We start from the raw sequence: 18870 nt of genomic DNA, 5'->3' as shown, positions 1-18870 counted from the left end.
AAAATGAATCATATTGACATAAATTGGAGAGGTTGTCACATTAAATAGAATAGTAATTTACTAAGAGAATCTTCTAATATTCATACATACATTCTCACAAACATCTTTTACATTTTCAAAAGACAACCAATGGATGCTAGCATCCTTGCCTTCCTTCACATTCATCATATATTAATCCATAGGCGTCTTGCACCTTAATTTGACATTTGTAACATAAAGGATGAGGAAAATTTGACAATAAAAATACTACCATAACATGATCCAACATTTATTGTATTATTAAATCATCATTAAACAAAATGTTCTGACATTGTCACCTATTCATGTAAGCAAGTATCTAATTTTCACCTCATGCACCTTGACATAAGATGCAACATTCTTATGCAAGCTAGAAAGGTGATCTTACATTCTTGTTGCACCTCCTTTAACAATCTTAGCATAGAAATTGCACTTTAGACAAATACATTTTTTCACTCCCTCCAAATTCTACTTTCATACTATATTTTCATGGCGGGTCTTTTTTATTTCCCATTGTACTTTTTTTCCTTATAAGGAATTTTAGAAAGCCCTAAATAAAAATTTGAATTTAAAGTAAGTTTTGAAATGCAAATATTCAAAAAGAAAAAGCAAGAAACCTTAAATAAACAGTGACAAAATTTAGATTTATGAAAGAAAATTTACTTTTACAGGCAAGAAGAGGAGAAAAGGTAAATAAAGATAAGAAATATCTTTTGAAGAGGAAAAGCTTAGTAAAGAAGGAGACAGTGAAAGCAACAAGGGAAGAGATGGTCAGTGGCAGCGTGGAAACTGGAAAGTACAGTCAGCATGAGGGAGCACAGTTGCTTGGGTCAAGAGGAGCATGCATGATGGAGAATGAAACAATACAAATAGGGTTTATTTAATATATTTTAGTTTTATTAATAACCCAAAGCCTACCATTATAATGTGCAAAGCTTCATGAATCTTAAGGAAAGGCATGCCATCAAGTTGAGCCCACGTGGTATATGCCTTATGAGAATAAGTCCAAAAAGAACTAGTGCAAACCTTGCATCACATAATTTAAACAATGGTGGAAGGTTCAAATACCAGATGACAGATGCTTGGATGTCAAATCTTTGCCAAAAATCCAAATGAAGTGGCTGATGTTAGATCTTACAAAGATGCTCAATTTTCAAGACCATTATATGAACTATTGTGGTAGCGCATGCAAAAAGAGGTATATATAAAGGGAAGGTGATGAGGCATGGGAAACTAGGTTTGCAACTTATTTAAAATTTAGTAAAATTTGTAAAACTATTTTTGTTTGAAATTACAATAAAATTATAATTTTGGATGAATAATGTAGGATTTGAATAGGCTTAAATAAAAATTTGAAGATATAACCTACTTCTATAAACGAAGATAATGATACGAACGGAGTCAAAATCACCAGAGCAAATTGTAATAGATATGTGGAAAAACCCATGATATATCTAAGTAAGATACAATGGATGATCTATAATTCGAGAGGTAGATCGTCTCTCCACAAACCCTAGATGCCACTAGGAACACAAAGAAAAAAAGACGCAAGCAAATCAATACATAAAACGAAACTCTAGTCAATTAGCCCTAATAAATAGTCTCCAAAATCCATTCAAACATTTCCCCCAAACCCCCCTTAATTCCTCTCATCTTGTACGTGATTAGATTCTTCATAAGCCCCACCCGCATGATGAAAATGTCCTTAGCACTTCTTAGGGTTTTCGCCTCTATCAGCTTTGGCCGTAGCCTTTGCCAGGCCAGCTAGTCTGGTCTGGAGGAAGGCGGATCACCACTTGGCTCTCCCGCCTACAGGAGCAGGCATATCAGATTCATAGCTTCTATAACATCAATATTAAATGAATCAAACCAATAAACTTCCTAATCTTCCAATTTCAAAGGAATTTGGTGTCTTCTCTCTTTGTCGTCTTCGCATCCATCTCTAATAATGCCCAACTTACTCCTTCATGCAACTATAGTTAACATCATTTGGAATTAAAGTTAAGCAACTCCTCCCCTCGTTTCTTGGAGCATATGCATCCTCGAATAATTTACATATTTATGTTCTACTTAGTTATAAATGCAACTCCTACCAGTGTCCTGGCTTGAGCAAGTGACACTTATCTCTCATCTAACATCATGCTTTAGGTTAACTCCACTCACTTGTCCTCCAATTTTGCGCCCATCATCCACTCAGCGCATCGCCCACAACTATAGCAAAACCCACTTCCATAACAAAAATATAATCCATCAACAAGTTCAATCATCTATGTCATTAATTTTAGTTTGATGAGAACCCAACTTACCAATAAAGGGAATCCTGAAGCCAAACATGATTTTTTCTACATTTCTTCATCGAATATTAGAATATTGGTGCATCAAAGACATTATCAAAATGCACACCATATTTGCGAAGAGCATATAAAAAAATATAGAAGTAAACTTGTGATTTCCCAAAATTCTATCTATTCACTATGGAGTCAAGAGAAGTAGTGTAAACTGTTTGGAGTATAATTTAGAAACGGATCAAGAAGATTTGACAAAATATTATTTGAACTGTTTAGATGATTATTTTAAGAAATCATTTCATTATAAATCAATATCTGATCTTGATTTTAGTGATGGTAAAATGGAATATTTTTCTCATCTTCAAACAAACAATGCAAGGCTTAACTAGAGGCCATTTGGGATCATTTTTATTTTTTATTTTCTATATTATGTCATTATTTTATTTTTTTCTATGTTTTAATTTAAAATAAAATATATTTGGTAAGTACTTTTACAGAATAAGTTGATTTGTCTTTAAAAATAAAATAAAAAACATACAAAAAATATTAAACTTTTTTTAAAAAACAAAAGTTCAAAAAAAGAACATTGGTCCCAAACAGACCATAATAATGTTTCAAAATAGCATGAGACATCATAAACTGAAACAAACAAAGAGGTAATCAGTAGTATTTCAACCAATATACCCAACATTTAGTACCCCTACATATAAAGCAAGTGCCACAGGTAAGCGTGACTTCGGATTATATACTCACCCAGATTCATGCATGTTGCCATCTTAACATGACCGTAAGAAGAAAAGGACCAAAATGATCTTCCAACTATTTATGGGAGGTCATGTGAAATCTAGCCTATATAAAATGTCTAATTTAGTCTATAAACTCCCTATGTAGAATCCATAATACTCTCGCAATCAGAAGTGATAGAAATTAAAGTTAATGGATGAGGTTTAAATAAGAGTATTTTAAGAATTTACATCTATTTGTTGAATTTTTTACAAAATCCAACTTGATATTTATCTTGTTTTCTCAAGTACAACTACTAAGAGTGGTCTGAGATTGAAACGAGACAAATTTAATAATAAGTCTGACACTTTTTTATCCTGATTCCATTTATAACAAAAAATATAATCGTTAAATTTCTTGTTTAAGAATATCAAATTTTAATTTTTTATAGTGATTTTATTGAAATTATTATTATTTTTTATTTTGTAAGAACTAAAAATGTATTTTAATTGTTAATTATTTTCATTATTATACTAAATAAAGTAAAATTGAAGAAAGGCACGCTGATGTATAATTAAGAAAACCTGCTATCAAAGTAATAGCATATTTTTTAAAATAAAAAAACAAAGAACTTGATTATAAGCATTAAAGCAGAGTTTGTTGGCTATTTTTAAGCCATAACTGCTGCCCTCCTACATTTAGCTGGACAAAAACGGCATTTGCTTTCTTGAAAAAGAGAGCACCACATGTACAACCCATGCCCCTCATTTAGTAGCTTGATTAATTATATCTAATAACTATAATCAACAGTAAAAATAAGCTCATAGATCTATCATTCTAGAAAAAATGATATAAAATTTAAACACATTCTAACAATAGAGTACATAAGAATTAAAAAACAAATTAAAGCCATTAAGCATTTAATACCAATTCAAAAAAATTGAACATGCAAACCAGAAAGTTGTAATTATATTTTTTTTATTATCACAAAAATCTATAAATAAACCAAAAATGGCAGCTACAGATTGCAGTCTAAAGCAGACAAGCACAAAAAAAAAAAAAAGTGATGTGATAGGAAGTTAACAGTGAGGGTGAGGAAGGTGATATTTTCTATGTTGATTAAAGAATTAAGTGCTACGTGAATAAATTAAAAATAAGCTGTTTAACAATTAAATAAGGTGCTTTTAAGTGTTATACATGAAAATCCTCATAAAATAAAATGCAAACTTTGTAGCTTACAAGAATCTTCAGCCAATATAGGTTCTAAAGTAAAAATAAAATTCATTAAAAACAACAATCGTGCTCCACATTCAATCATTGGGCCTATAAGCAAGATAAAAAAATTTTCTCATTAAAGTAATTCGCTAAAATGAAAAAATTCAAATCCAAAATTTTCTAGTTTTTAATCTTGGATAATCCATACAACAGTATCATATGAAAATGTCTTTTTACATAAAGATGTTGAAGAGAAGTTTATATAAATCCTCCTGCACGGTTCAACTACTCTTTCACAGAAAATAAGGTGTACAAACTAAAGAAAGAGCAATGTGGTTCAACAATCCCAAAGGAATGATTTCGAAGATTAAAAAAAAAATCATTTATGGAATGAGATAAAAATAAAGTCAAGAAAACCATACACCCTTCACTAAATATTCCTCAAATCTCACACTATCGTAATGTATTATGGGCAATACATATGACATATTTATAAAAGTCATTAAGAAACTGTTTCAATAAAAAGTCAACTAGCTGACATATATCAAAGAACATTGCAACTCTACATTCAAAAATATCTTAATAAATTTAAAATGATAGAACTGATTCATAATAGGTATATACATAGGTATATCTATGATAAATTTAAAATGATAGAACTGATTCATAATAGGTTCAGGAAAAAAATTACAGATTTTTTTATTTGCCATGATATCATATAAAATTTAATAATGCAGTCCCTGATTAATCAAAATTATCATATTAGTAGTTAATATTGTTCAGGCATGTAAGAAAATTATCAAATGTTTAAGAAGATGAAATCGGGAATTAATCTATTTTTTCATAGTGAGGCAAGGTGTAAGCATAGAGGTGGAACGAGGTGTAAGCCTCAAAACAGAAGAATTAAAAACTCATAAAATTAAACATACATCATAATTATAACAAACCACAATAAATCAAAATATATTTAGATATTTACAACCATTGGATAAAAGTATAGGATATAAGTGATACTAATGAAAAAAATTGGAAAAAAGTTAAATATTTACATATATTAGTTGCTGCTACAGAAATTACCAAGACTTATCAAATTCGATAACAGTAAATCCTACTTTACATATATACATATATAGATATATACATACATACATAGCACGAAGCTCACGGAGGGGAAGTCATGGAAAAATCTGGCCGATGGCAGAAAAAAAAGGTGGTGGAGAAGAATAGGCTCTACCAGAAATGCTTTAAAAAGAGACGAAGCGAGGCTTCATCAGTAATGTTGTGAGGTTTGGATGGGACATCAATGCTGAATAGGGAGATGATTGCTTCGATGATGCCCGAAATGGCTTAGAACTATGCTCGAACCAGCTCAGGTGGATGTTGCACTCAGGATTAAGGCATGCCTCAAATGCCTTGAGGCATTGCACCACGAGAAGCGTGACTCTTTCAAAAAGGCATAAGCTTAACCAATAGCAATGAGGCTTAAAGCATCAACGAGTCTTAAGCATTGAGGCACTCCTGAGCCTCAAATAAAGGCGCACCTCGAATAGTTTTTTAAATGTTAAAAAATATTATATATTTGTATTAGAAACTATTGAGATCACATGCATATCATATTTATGATTCTAAATTATTCATAATATTGCTTGTTCATGTAATTATTTTTAAGCATTAACTTAATACAAAAATTTATGTTACATATTAGTATATTAAATTAAAATTAACTCAAACCTAACAACTCAATTCTCTCAACCATATATGGGAAAGCCAACACTACTTGAAAATATAAATCAACTCCACCTTATAAGGGATGTCCTACCTCATATAGAAACTAAATTTGAGCACATGGGATCTAACTAAAATTCAATTTTTGAAAGCAAATTCAAATATAGAACGGAGATAATTTGTCCAAGGAAGCATCTTTAAAAAATCTTGAATCGCTTTTAAAAGGCTTAATTAAAATTTTTATATTTTCTTTTTCTTTGCTCTTTTTTTTTGTGAGATCACGTTGGAGCAATATAAATTTTAGTCGAGGTAGGATGAAACCCATGTAAAATTAATTAAGTTCAATTTAGAGTAAAATTTTATGGAAGGTTAAAATTTTGACCAAAGATGTGAGATTATGTAAGGAAATAATAAATCAAATCTATCTTATTAACTCAGTGGGTTCCACAATAATTGAGAAGAATAATCTCTTCAAAAAAAAAGGGCATCCAAGCAAAAAAGGAAAGGGGGAATTAAAGTACATGGGATGAATCTCAAATCTTTTAGGGGTTGTTTGATTTGCTGCAAAAGTAGTGTGTATTCATTTTATAGGGCTTTTAGGATTTTAGTGTTTGGCATGGAGAATTATAAACTCAAAGTAAATTAAAAATGAATTTAGAAGACATTCTTTTGTTCATTTTCAGTGCCTTTATATTACAATGGATTTAATCGAATTTCATATATATAGCTCTATCCAAAGTGTTGTCGGCCGCTTACACCGCTTGCCTGACGCAAGTTGTCGGCCGCCCATTGCCACCCGAACATCCCGGGTCGTCGATCGGCCACACACCGTTGGCATTTGCTTTCGCCAAACACAGACATTGTCGCCATCTATCAGGCACCGACCATTCGCTGGCCACCACAAGCCACCACTACCGTAGCCATCTCTGGTCACCGCCGCCGATATTCGCCACCACCTCCTGCCACTAATGCCAACCACCCCTACCCGCCAAAAACCACAACCATCGTTGCAGCTGCAACCACAGCCACAACCGCCACTATCACAGTAACCAGCCATCACTGTCCCGCCGTCATTGGCTGCACCTCCAGCGACCGCCACCTCCATTAAAAGACATTATTTCATTTTTTTTCAAACCAAACAAAAAAAAATATAGAGTCGCACGTTTATTTTACTTCAAACTAAATAACTCTAATATATTTCAAATACAACACATTACTTTTGTATTGCAATCATTTTAAACTGCATTACTTTTTCAGCAGACCAAACATCCTCTTGATCATATTCCACAAGCCAAGGGATGGGCGACTATGGAGGAAAGATTTAAGCAATATGCAAACTTAAAAATTTGAGGAGACTACCCAAAAAGAGTTTAAATTCAAAATTCATGGTATGAGGGAGATTAAATTGATTATTTCTTTGCATTTTTCTCTTTGTAATTATCTTATAACAGTTGAATTCATCTCTCTTTTCCTTTTGTAAGGCTATATATATGTCCTCATGTGCTCTTTGATAACAGAGTTGAAAAAAAATAAAACATAGTGAGATGTTTTTTCGCTTTTGAAGCTAATGCTTAGTAGCTGTGAGGTTTAGGTATGGCTTTTTGGCTCTTCCTATAGGGTAATTTGATGGCTTTCTCCCATAGTTATTTTTTTTTTCTAACTATGACCAAACTTCCCCACTTAGACACTCATGGTATTAGCTTCCTCCAGTCCACCCTCCACACTTCATCAAATTTGGTATCAAATCTAAAGTCTAAACATCCATTGCATGCGAAATATGTTTTGATGACTTCTCCTTATGAAATTCTTTGATTGTCTTTAATTATGATTTCAAATCCCGCCCCACAATGCTCTTTCTCATCATGAACTTATCATCAATTCTACAAAGGGTTAAGAGTTCAACAACCATCTTGTATTAATACTTTGGTTAGTAAACCATCTTTGCAAAATTATAGGAAAATAAATTTAAATTTTTATAATGTGTTTAGAGTCCTTTGGCTTTCTTTTTTAGCACTAGAGAGAATTTTATTTATCTGAATTTAAGTATCATTGGGTTTGGTGAATTCATAATACATATGAAATGGTGGATATGATTCAAATTTTATTGACATTATCATAGAGAATATAATAAGGTTTCCTATAATTAATCAAAATTATCATATTGGTGCTTAAGATTATTCATGCATATAAGAAAATTATTATATATATTTTTATTATATATTTATAAGGATGTCCTATCTCATGAGAAAAGTGAATTTGGGCACATGAATATTATTCATATTCAATTTTTTTAAGCAAACTCAAGTATAGAAAAGAGACAAATAGGCAAAGCAAGGAACTATCTTGAAGAGATCTTGAATCTCTTTTACAAAGCTGAATTGAAAAGTGATTTTTTTATCTTCTATTTTTTTTTTTTTTTTTGGAAAAAAGCATAGATCATGGTGTATAAAGGCAAAGATAGCATCAATACCATATGAAATTTTAAATCTGGAGGCAAAAAGTTTTATGGAAGCTTGGAATTTTGACCAAAGATGTAAAATTGCACAAGGAAATAATAATATCATATCTATCCTTGCTGGATCTCATAGTAATTAAGAAGAATAACCTCTTGAGTAAAAGAGGCTTCCAAGAAAGAAAGAAAAGAGAGAATTACAGCAAATGGGATTAATTTCATATCATTTAATCACTATCCACAAGTCAAAGGTCAACCAAGCAAGAAGAGATGCTTAAACATCTGCAAATTTTAAAATTCAATAAAAAAAATACTAATTAAGAGTTCAAAATAAAAATTCATACTATGGGGGAATTTAAATTAACTATTTCCTAGTATTTTTATTGTAATTCTCTTATAATGGCTGAATTCATCGCTTTCCCTCTTTTTTATAAGGCTTTATATATGCCCTTATATACTCTTTCATAACAAAGTTGAAAATAAATAAAATTTGGAGAGACATTTGTTCTCTTTAATCCAAAGTCCGACCGCTTTTAAGTTTATGTATAGTTTAGTGGCCCTTCCTTTTAAAAGCTTGGTGACTTTTGTCACATTAAATAATAATTAGAACCATATCGAAGCATCGACACTCAGACAATCATGATGTTATCTTTCTCAGCGCTATCCTCCACATTGATCATTATCATCTAGTTTGATGCTGTAATTAAAATATTAGGATTACTAAATAAAGAATGAAAAGAGCCACAGATTTATGTGCTTAACATAGAAAAAAGTGTGCCACAAATTTATATGGTTATTGAGGAAAATGACTGTCATAGATTCATATACTTAACATGACAATGGGAGTGCTAAGCATTTATCCCTTCTCCCACCATCTAAGAAGCTTTGGACAACAGATTTAATCTTTTAATTCTTTGTAATAAAAAACTTTTAATTAGTTTCAAGGTAAATTTGAGTATAAATACTCATTAAATAAATGAACATAAAAGGCTTTCTAACCAATTCTTCTTTTCCATAGTTAGGATTAGAATATTGCGCATATTACAACCCTACTTAAACTATAATTTTGTAGGATTAAAAAGTGGTTAAGCGTTCAATAATATGCGTGATCAATAAAATCAATAAACCCCTCCTCATAATCATTTTATCCACATCGCAACCAAAGGATACAATTTCAGGAATCCTCAATCTTCATTCATTCCTACTATGTGCTACAAAAGGTGTTAACTCTCTGCACTTTTATTTGCCCAAGTCCTAGCAATCTTGCTACTAGCCCGTTTTTTTATCTAATCCTTCCACATTTATATTATTTAATTTCCATATTGGTTGATCTTCTGCCTTCTGTTGCACATGCTCAAACCACTTATATCTGTTTTCTACTACGTTATCATCAACAAATGCTACTCCCATAGTCTTTACATGAAAATTTTTTCCTGATCTATCCTTCTTAGTAATACCCTAAACCAAATACAACATTCTCCTCGAGTCGCAAGACACTTAGTTATCACTAGCCTAAACCTAAACAACTAAAATCAAGATTTTAATTACTAGTTTTGGATTCAATTTCAAGCTTATAAAAGAGCAGCGTTGTCAAATTGATTTAGCGTGTGTGCACGAAAGGTTAAATGCAATTCACATACAACCAAGAGATAAAATGAATGGCCAAAGAGTTGTAAAGAGTTCAAACAGTTACCGAATACAATTCAGTCCATGACACTCTTTAAGCATCATTTCTGGTTTCAATCACACTATCCAAAGGAGCAATGGCACAAGCTGATTCTCAGTGAAGCTCCTTTGCTCTACTTCACCAAAATGAAAACTATCATGCAAGTATAAATCCCTGCAAGTAGCTCAAGCATGTGACCCAATCAACCTCAGCCTCATCCCTAAACTAGAACTCGTTCACTTACAAAACTAAGAGGTAGTTAGCATGAGCAGTCAACTAATGTTAGAATGTCTTTCTTTTCACATCTATTGCCATTTTCCTACAAAGCTAGGTTTAAACTCAAGATCATCGCTTGTATACATGCATGTCCCTCATCAAGTTCTTTCTTCCTCAAACTCAATGTTATATTTCCTTCCCAGGTGGCTTTTACAGCTAGCTGGCTTCTTTCAATTGTTTTCAAGAATACTGCTGGTCTTATGCTAGTTTGTTTTGTGTTCCTAACATTTGATTATTTATTGTATTAGCTAACCGATTAAAAGATGTTGTCATTTGTCGCTTCAATTGCTGGTTTGTCATTTTCCCTCAACTTGGTTTGGTGGTGATGCATGGCTTACATCAATGCATGATCTTATGATTCTATGCATATGCCATATCCACACAAAAGGTGTAAAGGGAAGCAATGAGCTGACATGAAAAAGCCTATTATCCGTATATTTTATTTCTATTACAATTGACTACCTGAGGGAGTTTGGATTGGCATGCAGCCGATCAATCCAACCAACAGAATTAAAAATTTATTAATGTTATGAGAAGAGCTTGAGTTAGGTTGCATACTTCAACTCTGCAACTATAAAACTAAACCTCACAATTTTCTTCTTTTTGGTTGGAGACTTGAAGTGGGATAGAGTAAAGATATAATGACCAATTTTGGGTTGCAATTGGTTACAAGTTCAACCTAGTAATGGTTTTACTGATTTGTTGTTTCTCTTGTTTGTACAAAAAACTAAGTTTCATGCGCCTTTTTCTTGGGTCTTCATGGTACATGAAATATTCCAAATCTAAATCTTATTAAAAATAATAAAAATCTTAGTTAGCGTTGACCAAGGGCCACAAGTATTTGAGATGAGAAAATAGAGCAGCAAATGCCTCTATCAAGGAGATGCTATCACTAAGGCATTCTTGAATTACCATCCTTCTTCAAACCACGTGAAGTAAGAACCTTGCCTTGATTTAAGAGAGTGATTATACTGAAAATACTGACAACAATTTAGTTTTTTATGCTAAAAACATGGTATGGTATGCTCTAAAAAGAGATCAAAAAGTTGGATAGACAAGGATAAACTCCTAGAAACAAGTTTGATAAACCTTTATGCAAATTCAAATTGTAAACAAGTAAACCTTGAGAATGAATTTGTCAGATAAAGGAAGAAATGGAAAGTGATGTTGGATAGACAAGGATAAACTCCTAGAAACAAGTTCGATAAACCTTTATGCAAATTCAAATCGTAAACAAGTAAACCTTGAGAATAAATTTGTCAGATAAAGGAAGAAATGGAAAGTGATAAATTCATTGAAGAAAAGAACTAGAATTATATGGAACAGATTGGACATGCTACAAATTTCGCATAGTTTTAGAAAATGTTCTTGGGGGTGGGGTTGGGGGTGGGGCTGGGGGCACGTATAAATAAAAGCCATTTAAAATATTTTTAAACTTAAAATTATCAATTTCCATCATGATTTATAAGAGGATTACTATACCCTCTAAAAGAACTAATTACAACTAAAAAAAATTGTGTTATGATTATTCCCTCTTTAGCATTTCATTTCACTCAACAAACACCTAAGGGAGTAGCATCTAGCACCTCAAACTCTATAAGACAACAAAAACAACAAGCCTTTATCCCATTAAGTGGGGTCGGCAACATGAATCCTTTGTCTACATTGTGCCCTATTGAGTGTCATATTTTCATTTAATTCTAATAGATTAAGATCATTTTGTAAACCCGTCTTTTTAGGTTTACCTCTGTCTTTCTTAACATAAGTTGAGTCTTAAACATCTACCCTCCAAATCAGATCATCAGGTGGTTAACGTTTAATGTGACCAGATCATCTAAGACGATTCTCTTTAACCTTGTCTACAACTGAAGCTACACCAACCCCTTCAAGGATAAATTGGTTTTGCATTGTCTCTATGTGTCAAGTCACTCATTCAGCTAAGCATTCTCATATGAACAACACTTAACTTTGCTTTATGTTTCACTTTTAAAGACCAACATTTTGTGCCATAAAGCATTGCAGGTCTCACTACCATCTTTAAAATTTTTCTTTTAAATCTAAGCGGTACTTTTCTATCACATAAATAGCTTGATGCATTACTCCACTTCAACGAACCAACCTGAATTCTACTAATAACATCCTCATCTATACCACCATCACTCTAAATAATATACCCGAGATATCTAAAACGTTCACACTTTTTAATGATTTGATCACCCATAGTTACAGCTATATCACTAGAGCTACTACTATTAAAATTGCATTCCATGTATACATTATTAGATCTGCTCAAACAAAGGCCTTTAGAATCCAATGTAGACATCCATAATTCAAGTTTTTCCTGAACTCCTAGAATCCAATGTAGACATCCATAATTCAAGTTTTTCCGGAACTCCTCTAGTCTTGTCCACAAGAAGGATATCATCAGCAAAAAGCATACACCAAGGTACATGCTCCTGTATATGTCCAGTGAGAACATCTGCATACACCAAGGTACATCCTCCTGTATATGTCCAGTGAGAACATCAGTAACTAAAGCAAAAATACATGGGCTTAAAGCCGATCCTAGATCTCTCCAAAGAACTTCTCTTGGAACCTTAATATAAGATTTTTTCTAAATCAATAAAAATCATATATGGATCCTCATTCTCTCTGTACTTCTCCATCAAACATCTCAATAAATTTATAACTTCCATAATAGATTGGCTTGACATAAATCCAAATTGATTATGAGAAATTTTTGTATCACGTTTTAATCTATATTCAATTACACTCTATCATAATTTTAAAGTATGACACAATAACTTAATTCCTCTATAATTTGGGCCCTCTTATGCATCCCTTTATTCTTAAAAATAGAGACCAAAAAACTCTTCCTCCACTTATCGGGTATCTTTTTAGTTTTTTAAATAATATTAAAGAGTTTAGTACTCTAAGAAACTCCAAATATCCTATATATTTCCACACTTCAATTGGGAGATCATCAGGTTCTATTGATTTTCACCCTTAGTTTTCTTTAAATCTTTCTCGACTTCTTTTTTACTAATACGACGGTAAAAATAAAAATTATTATTATTATTAATGAAATTAAGATCACTAAAATTGATCGTATTTTCAAAAGCTTCATTGAAAAGTTTATCAAAATAGTTCACCCACTTGTGTTGAACATTTTTCTCTAAAAAAAGCTTTTTTTGACTTTTATCTTGAATATGCTTTACTTGAATTAAACCTTACTTTACTTTTCTCTTTATTTTGTTATTTTATACATATATTTTTCACCCTTTTTAGTATCTAATCTATTATAAAGCTCACTATATGCAGAATTCATAGCGTCACAAATTGTTCTCTTAGACTCTGTTAGACTTTGTTCTCAGTTCTCTAAGCTTTTACATTTAAACAATTTTTTATAACACAACTTAAATTTTATCTTTTATTGCACATTATTATTCGACCACCAACTATTTTTATTTATAAAAAAATTTCCTTTTGATTCTCTAAGTAAATCTTTTGTCAATTGTTTAATAGCAATTGTAACTTTATCCCACATAAAATTAGCTTCTTCATGAACATTCCAAATATTTAAATCTTGAAGTTTACTCATAAAAATAACTTTATTTGTGTCTTTTAGGTGCCCCCATATAATTCTATGACAACGTTTTATTGTATTTTTTATCTTAAAACTCTTCATCTTAAAATCAAGAACTAATAATCGATGTTGAATACTTAATTGTTATTTAAAATAACCTTACAATCTTTACATTCTCATCGATTTCTTTTTCTCAAAAGAAAATAATGAATTTGTGTTTTATTAGATCTATTTCTAGAAAAAATAATATCTTCATCTCTTTCTTAAATAAAGTATTAACAATAATAAAATAATAAGCTAAAGCAAAATCTAATATGGTTCTACCTTCTTCATTAATCACTCCAAAATGGTAGCCACCATGAATACTTCTAAAATCTTCTACCACTTTATCAATTTATCTATTTAAAAATCCAACAATAAAAATTATTTCTTTAACATGTGTATTAATTCTTCTAGGTCATTCTAAATTTTTTTTGAACCTATACCTAAACCTACATGAGGAACATAAACACTTATAACATCAAAAACCTTAGTATCAACAACAAATTTTATGGCTATGATTCTATCTCCAATTTTATTAATTTTGACAACATTATTTGTCAAACCGATATATATAATTAAACCTACACCATTTCTAGTGCGACTCCTACTTGAATACCAAAGTTTAAAACCTAAGCTATTAATCTCCTTAGTCTTTTCTCAAACACATTTAGTCCCTTGAATGCATAAGATATTTATCTTCCTATAAACCACAATATCTACTAATTTCATTAATTTATCTGTGAAAGTGTCTATATTCCAAGAGGTTATCCTAATATTACTTTCACTGACTAGCTTCTTTACTCACATCCGCCCATAATGTGGAAAGTCTAGTTTATTTGGCACTACATAGACGCTAGTATAACATCCCCTACACACTATTTATTGTATTCAAGTGTTACAGCGTGCCGCTTCTAGGGGATGCCCTAGCCATTACACAATGATTTAAAGGATTCATTTCAATATTATTCAACAAAAATTTACGTTGGTTACCAACTAACTAAAACAACCTACTTTTTGCATTCAAAGCCTGAGATCCGACAATGACAGTGTTCAAGCCATAAGACACCTAAAATTTTTATTATTTCTATGTAGATTATTGGTAAGTCATAATAACAACTTCTATAAAGGAAGCTAAGGAAATCTTACAAAAGCGTTTAAGGTGAAAAAAAAAAATTTACTGAAAGAAAGCCAACTTTACTTACTAAGTCTTCTTCTATAATTTGATTTGAACATAGTGTGAAAGAAAATATCATTCATAACCTATTTGAGTAATCATTAATTAAAAAAGTACTCAAACAAGTCACTGAAGTGATCATAAATTAAAGTACAATCTTTTATGGTTCAACATAGTCATAAAAATTTATTAAATTATAGAAACAATAAAAATAGTTTATTGATGAAAAGATAATAGAAGAGATGAATTGAGTATATAAAATCGACGGTAGAAGATGCACCAATAAGTAAAGATAAAATTAACAAAAAAAGGTAATTATGAAATGTGTTAAAGAAAAAGTGGCATAGCAACATGTTGTGAAAAAAAAAAATTGCTAAACAGAAAATAATATTCAACACACAATGTTGAGCTCAACAAGAATTAATGGAGCTTAATTAAGGTTATTGATGATGATAACAAAAATGGAAATATGCTGATTATTTTGTTACCCATAGATTGTAATTGTGCATGCCTTGTGTTATTCTATAATGTAGTCATTAAGAATTCACTTAACGTGTTCATGCCTATTAGTGCTTCTTGAGCAAAAAAAATATAAGCTTTGCAAATTGCTTTATGTTTGCCATGTTGACAAAACTGCAACATGATTTGATTTTAGCTTTCTTTATCATAATTTCAACATCTAGGCATATTTTTTAACTTAGTATAATTTTAAAAATTAAATACTTATCTGGTAAGATACCTTCAAGTACTTAACATATGATTTTATAATCTTAAGATAAATAAATAATTAACACAAAACAATTTTATAAATATGATTCTATAAAAAATAAAATCATTGCAACTTTTAAATATAGACAAATATAACTAGAAGTAATGCATGCACATTAATGAAAAAATGGGAAGATCTCCATTGCAAACAACTAAAAGCCTTCACATATAAGAATTTGGGAGATGGACACAGCACAAACTAACTGTAGTTTACTTTGTTTGAATGCAATACTTATGGTGGCTATAGCGAAGTATGAAAACCATTTAAGTAGGACAATGGAGAACCTTCACAGTATATATGTGTAGCTGTTGGATTCAAATGCATTGGGCAGGAATGTTGTAAAAAATAAACATGTTTCATCAAGTAAATAATAAACAAATCTCTTCGAGGAATCTATTGAACGCTTTTAAGGATAAGAGTTTGAAAGTTCAACTCATTTCATACTAGTAGTATTGGTTTCTTTGTTTACACTTTAATACAATACTCCTTGTAGTTGTCACAAACTATGAAATTAATTGAAGTATTGCAATTGTAAAAAGCCAAACATTATATACCTAAAGGTTTTGGGATCAAATGCATTCGGCAGGAAGGTTTTCAAGGAAAAAAAAAACAGGCATAAGATGGAAGGAACTGGAATATAATGCATGCCTCTTGCGACTAGAGGGTTAGTTTCAGCGCACATCCATGCTTAGTGTAATTTTGTGAGTGTTCGGCCCATAAAAAACAAGCAAAAACAAGTCCATATAAGCACTAACTAAGCACTAACAACCCAAAAAACATAACAACCCAAAAAACAAAAAAAAAAAAACTAAAATTCAATAAAAACAATTTAAACGATATCCAACCAAAGCAGATACAATTGTCAAAAACCGCTCACTTTTAAGGTTTAAGTGAAATTTAAGCAAAGAACACTAAAATGAGCTTTGATATTTGGTCGTAAAAATCAAACAATAACACAAATAATTGCATTTTTTTATAATTTTTAATCAGATTTCTTCTATGCATAATTCTTAACAGAAGTATAATTCTAGTAGCTCGCTAGCCAATTGCACCACATAATAGTTTTCCCCTAAAGTAATAAAGGTATTTCCATACCAAATAAGAAAATGTCTAGACAGGACCTATGATTATAAATTTCATTTAGATATTTAAATAATAATAACATTTCTAGAACTATAAACATAGCATGACATATCAAAATTCCTGCTATATAATTATAGGACTTGGTTTATAGATACATTTTCAGATATTAAAAAAGATCCAAACAAGCAAAGTTGTATTCATCATTTCAATCAAGCAAAGAAAGTTAGCATTAAACAGTGTCAGCATCAAGTGGGATGGAAGACATGAAAATCAACTTAAAAATCAAGACAATCTCATAATATGCACCCTATATTTTAACCACCTTGAAAAAGAACAGCAATATACAAATTAAATTAAATTAAATTAAATTAAATCCAATCAAGTGGGTGTGGAAATAATTTCTCTGGGTCAAACAATACTCAATGATTGGATTCTCTCCACATGAAACCTAAGCTCAATTAAAACATGAACAGAGCCACCCATCTCCAAGTAAATTAGTACTTAACATAAACTCAAACCGAAGAGAATGAGGGACATAAGCCCTATATTCATGACCAGTTAGGGACAAATAGTTTACTAGTTCCAGGAAGCTCAAGTAACTATATTTATCAATAATAAGCAATACCAAAACTCCAATTTTGATTAAAAATCCTTACTCAAAGCCCATTTATAATACGCCTTTATTATGAAACACAGAAAAAAGAAATTTGATTGCACTTAATACACGCAGCTTTCCTAGTTTCTTAAAAGCTCCTTCCTTATTCACTTATGGCGCACATCACAGCAACAACCATCCTAACTAGAAAGCCTAATGAAGGAGAATGTAATTCAGAAAGAGGATCACTCAGAACAGGAACAGATTAAAGAAGTAATTACCTTTGCCTTGCTCGTATCTCTTCAAGAGACTCTTTTTTTATTTCAATAGAATTGGTTGCAAACACTTCGCCAAAATCACCCCCTGCCTCACCTTTCGGAGGCTCCATGACAGAGGATACGAAGGACATGGAAGGCGCGAGTGAAGCAAAGACGGGAGACAACGAACCAGCAGCCCTAAGAGGTATATTAGGTCGGGATTTGTGAGGCCATTAGGCTAGTTACGGCGATCCTTTTTTAATCGAACAAAGAAAAAACTGAACTTCCAAGCCTCGACCATCGACAATCACGGAGAAGCATTTATTTAATGCAAAAGAAAAAGGGATAATATTTTCTTCGAGGTCTATATTTCCAAAAATTATTTCATACGGATTGGAGTGATTTATTAAAAAAATCCTGACTGTAGCCGTGATCTACGGTCAGGATCGGACACCGCATGCAGAGATACACGCAGTGCCCGTATGCAATAATTTCTCCTATATTTCAGTGCTAATTTCATGAAAGGCAATTTATATACATACTACTCAATTCTTATGCGTGCATATACTTTAAATATTAGGTGTATATCATTAATGTTTTTAATATGACCATCATTTATTTTTACAAGTGAAATACATATTTTTATGATAAACTTATAATGTATAAATATCAAATTTTGATATTTGCTGTGCAAATCCATAAAACTTGTGTGATGCCTATGTAAATCTCTCTTTTATAAATAGCTAATTTTTTTTTATGAAATGAAAGTCATCTCCTTTTTTTTCTTTAATGTTATGATGACCCTTAGAAATATATATAAAAAAAAACAATAGTTATAAACAGTCCACCCAAAATATTATTACTTACAAATTAAACACGCAGGTAATTTTTTTGAACTATCGAACCGATATATTTATGTGACGATCAAACTAGAGAATTTGCTTTTAAAATCCTTTTTAAATGCAATTTGAGATAATTATATATATTCTTCATTCAGCCAA

General features: G+C 31.3%; 1 protein-coding gene across 3 annotated transcripts in view; it reads right to left on the bottom strand.

Moving 5' to 3' along the window:
* The window catches only part of LOC110037207 (OTU domain-containing protein 6B), a 36757-nt gene extending 18657 nt beyond the window's left edge, over positions 1 to 18100 (bottom strand). For 2 of the 3 annotated variants that reach the window (XM_020741795.1, XM_020741796.1), the window contains exon 1: positions 17894 to 17928. Coding sequence is in view for 1 of the 3 variants with exons in the window: in XM_020741798.1 (XP_020597457.1) it covers positions 17894 to 18021 (128 nt within the window). In the remaining 2 variants the exon portion in view is untranslated. Of the gene's footprint in view, positions 1 to 17893 lie in introns of all 3 variants that reach the window. The other variant, XM_020741798.1, reaches the window with a different exon arrangement.
* Positions 18101 to 18870: the final 770 nt, after the last annotated feature.

Source organism: Phalaenopsis equestris, unplaced genomic scaffold, assembly GCF_001263595.1.
Source record: "Phalaenopsis equestris unplaced genomic scaffold, ASM126359v1 Scaffold216820, whole genome shotgun sequence".
Taxonomy (NCBI): Eukaryota; Viridiplantae; Streptophyta; class Magnoliopsida; order Asparagales; family Orchidaceae; genus Phalaenopsis; species Phalaenopsis equestris.
The sequence above is the reverse complement of the archived record's forward strand: the minus strand, read 5'-3'. Positions and strand labels throughout refer to the sequence as shown.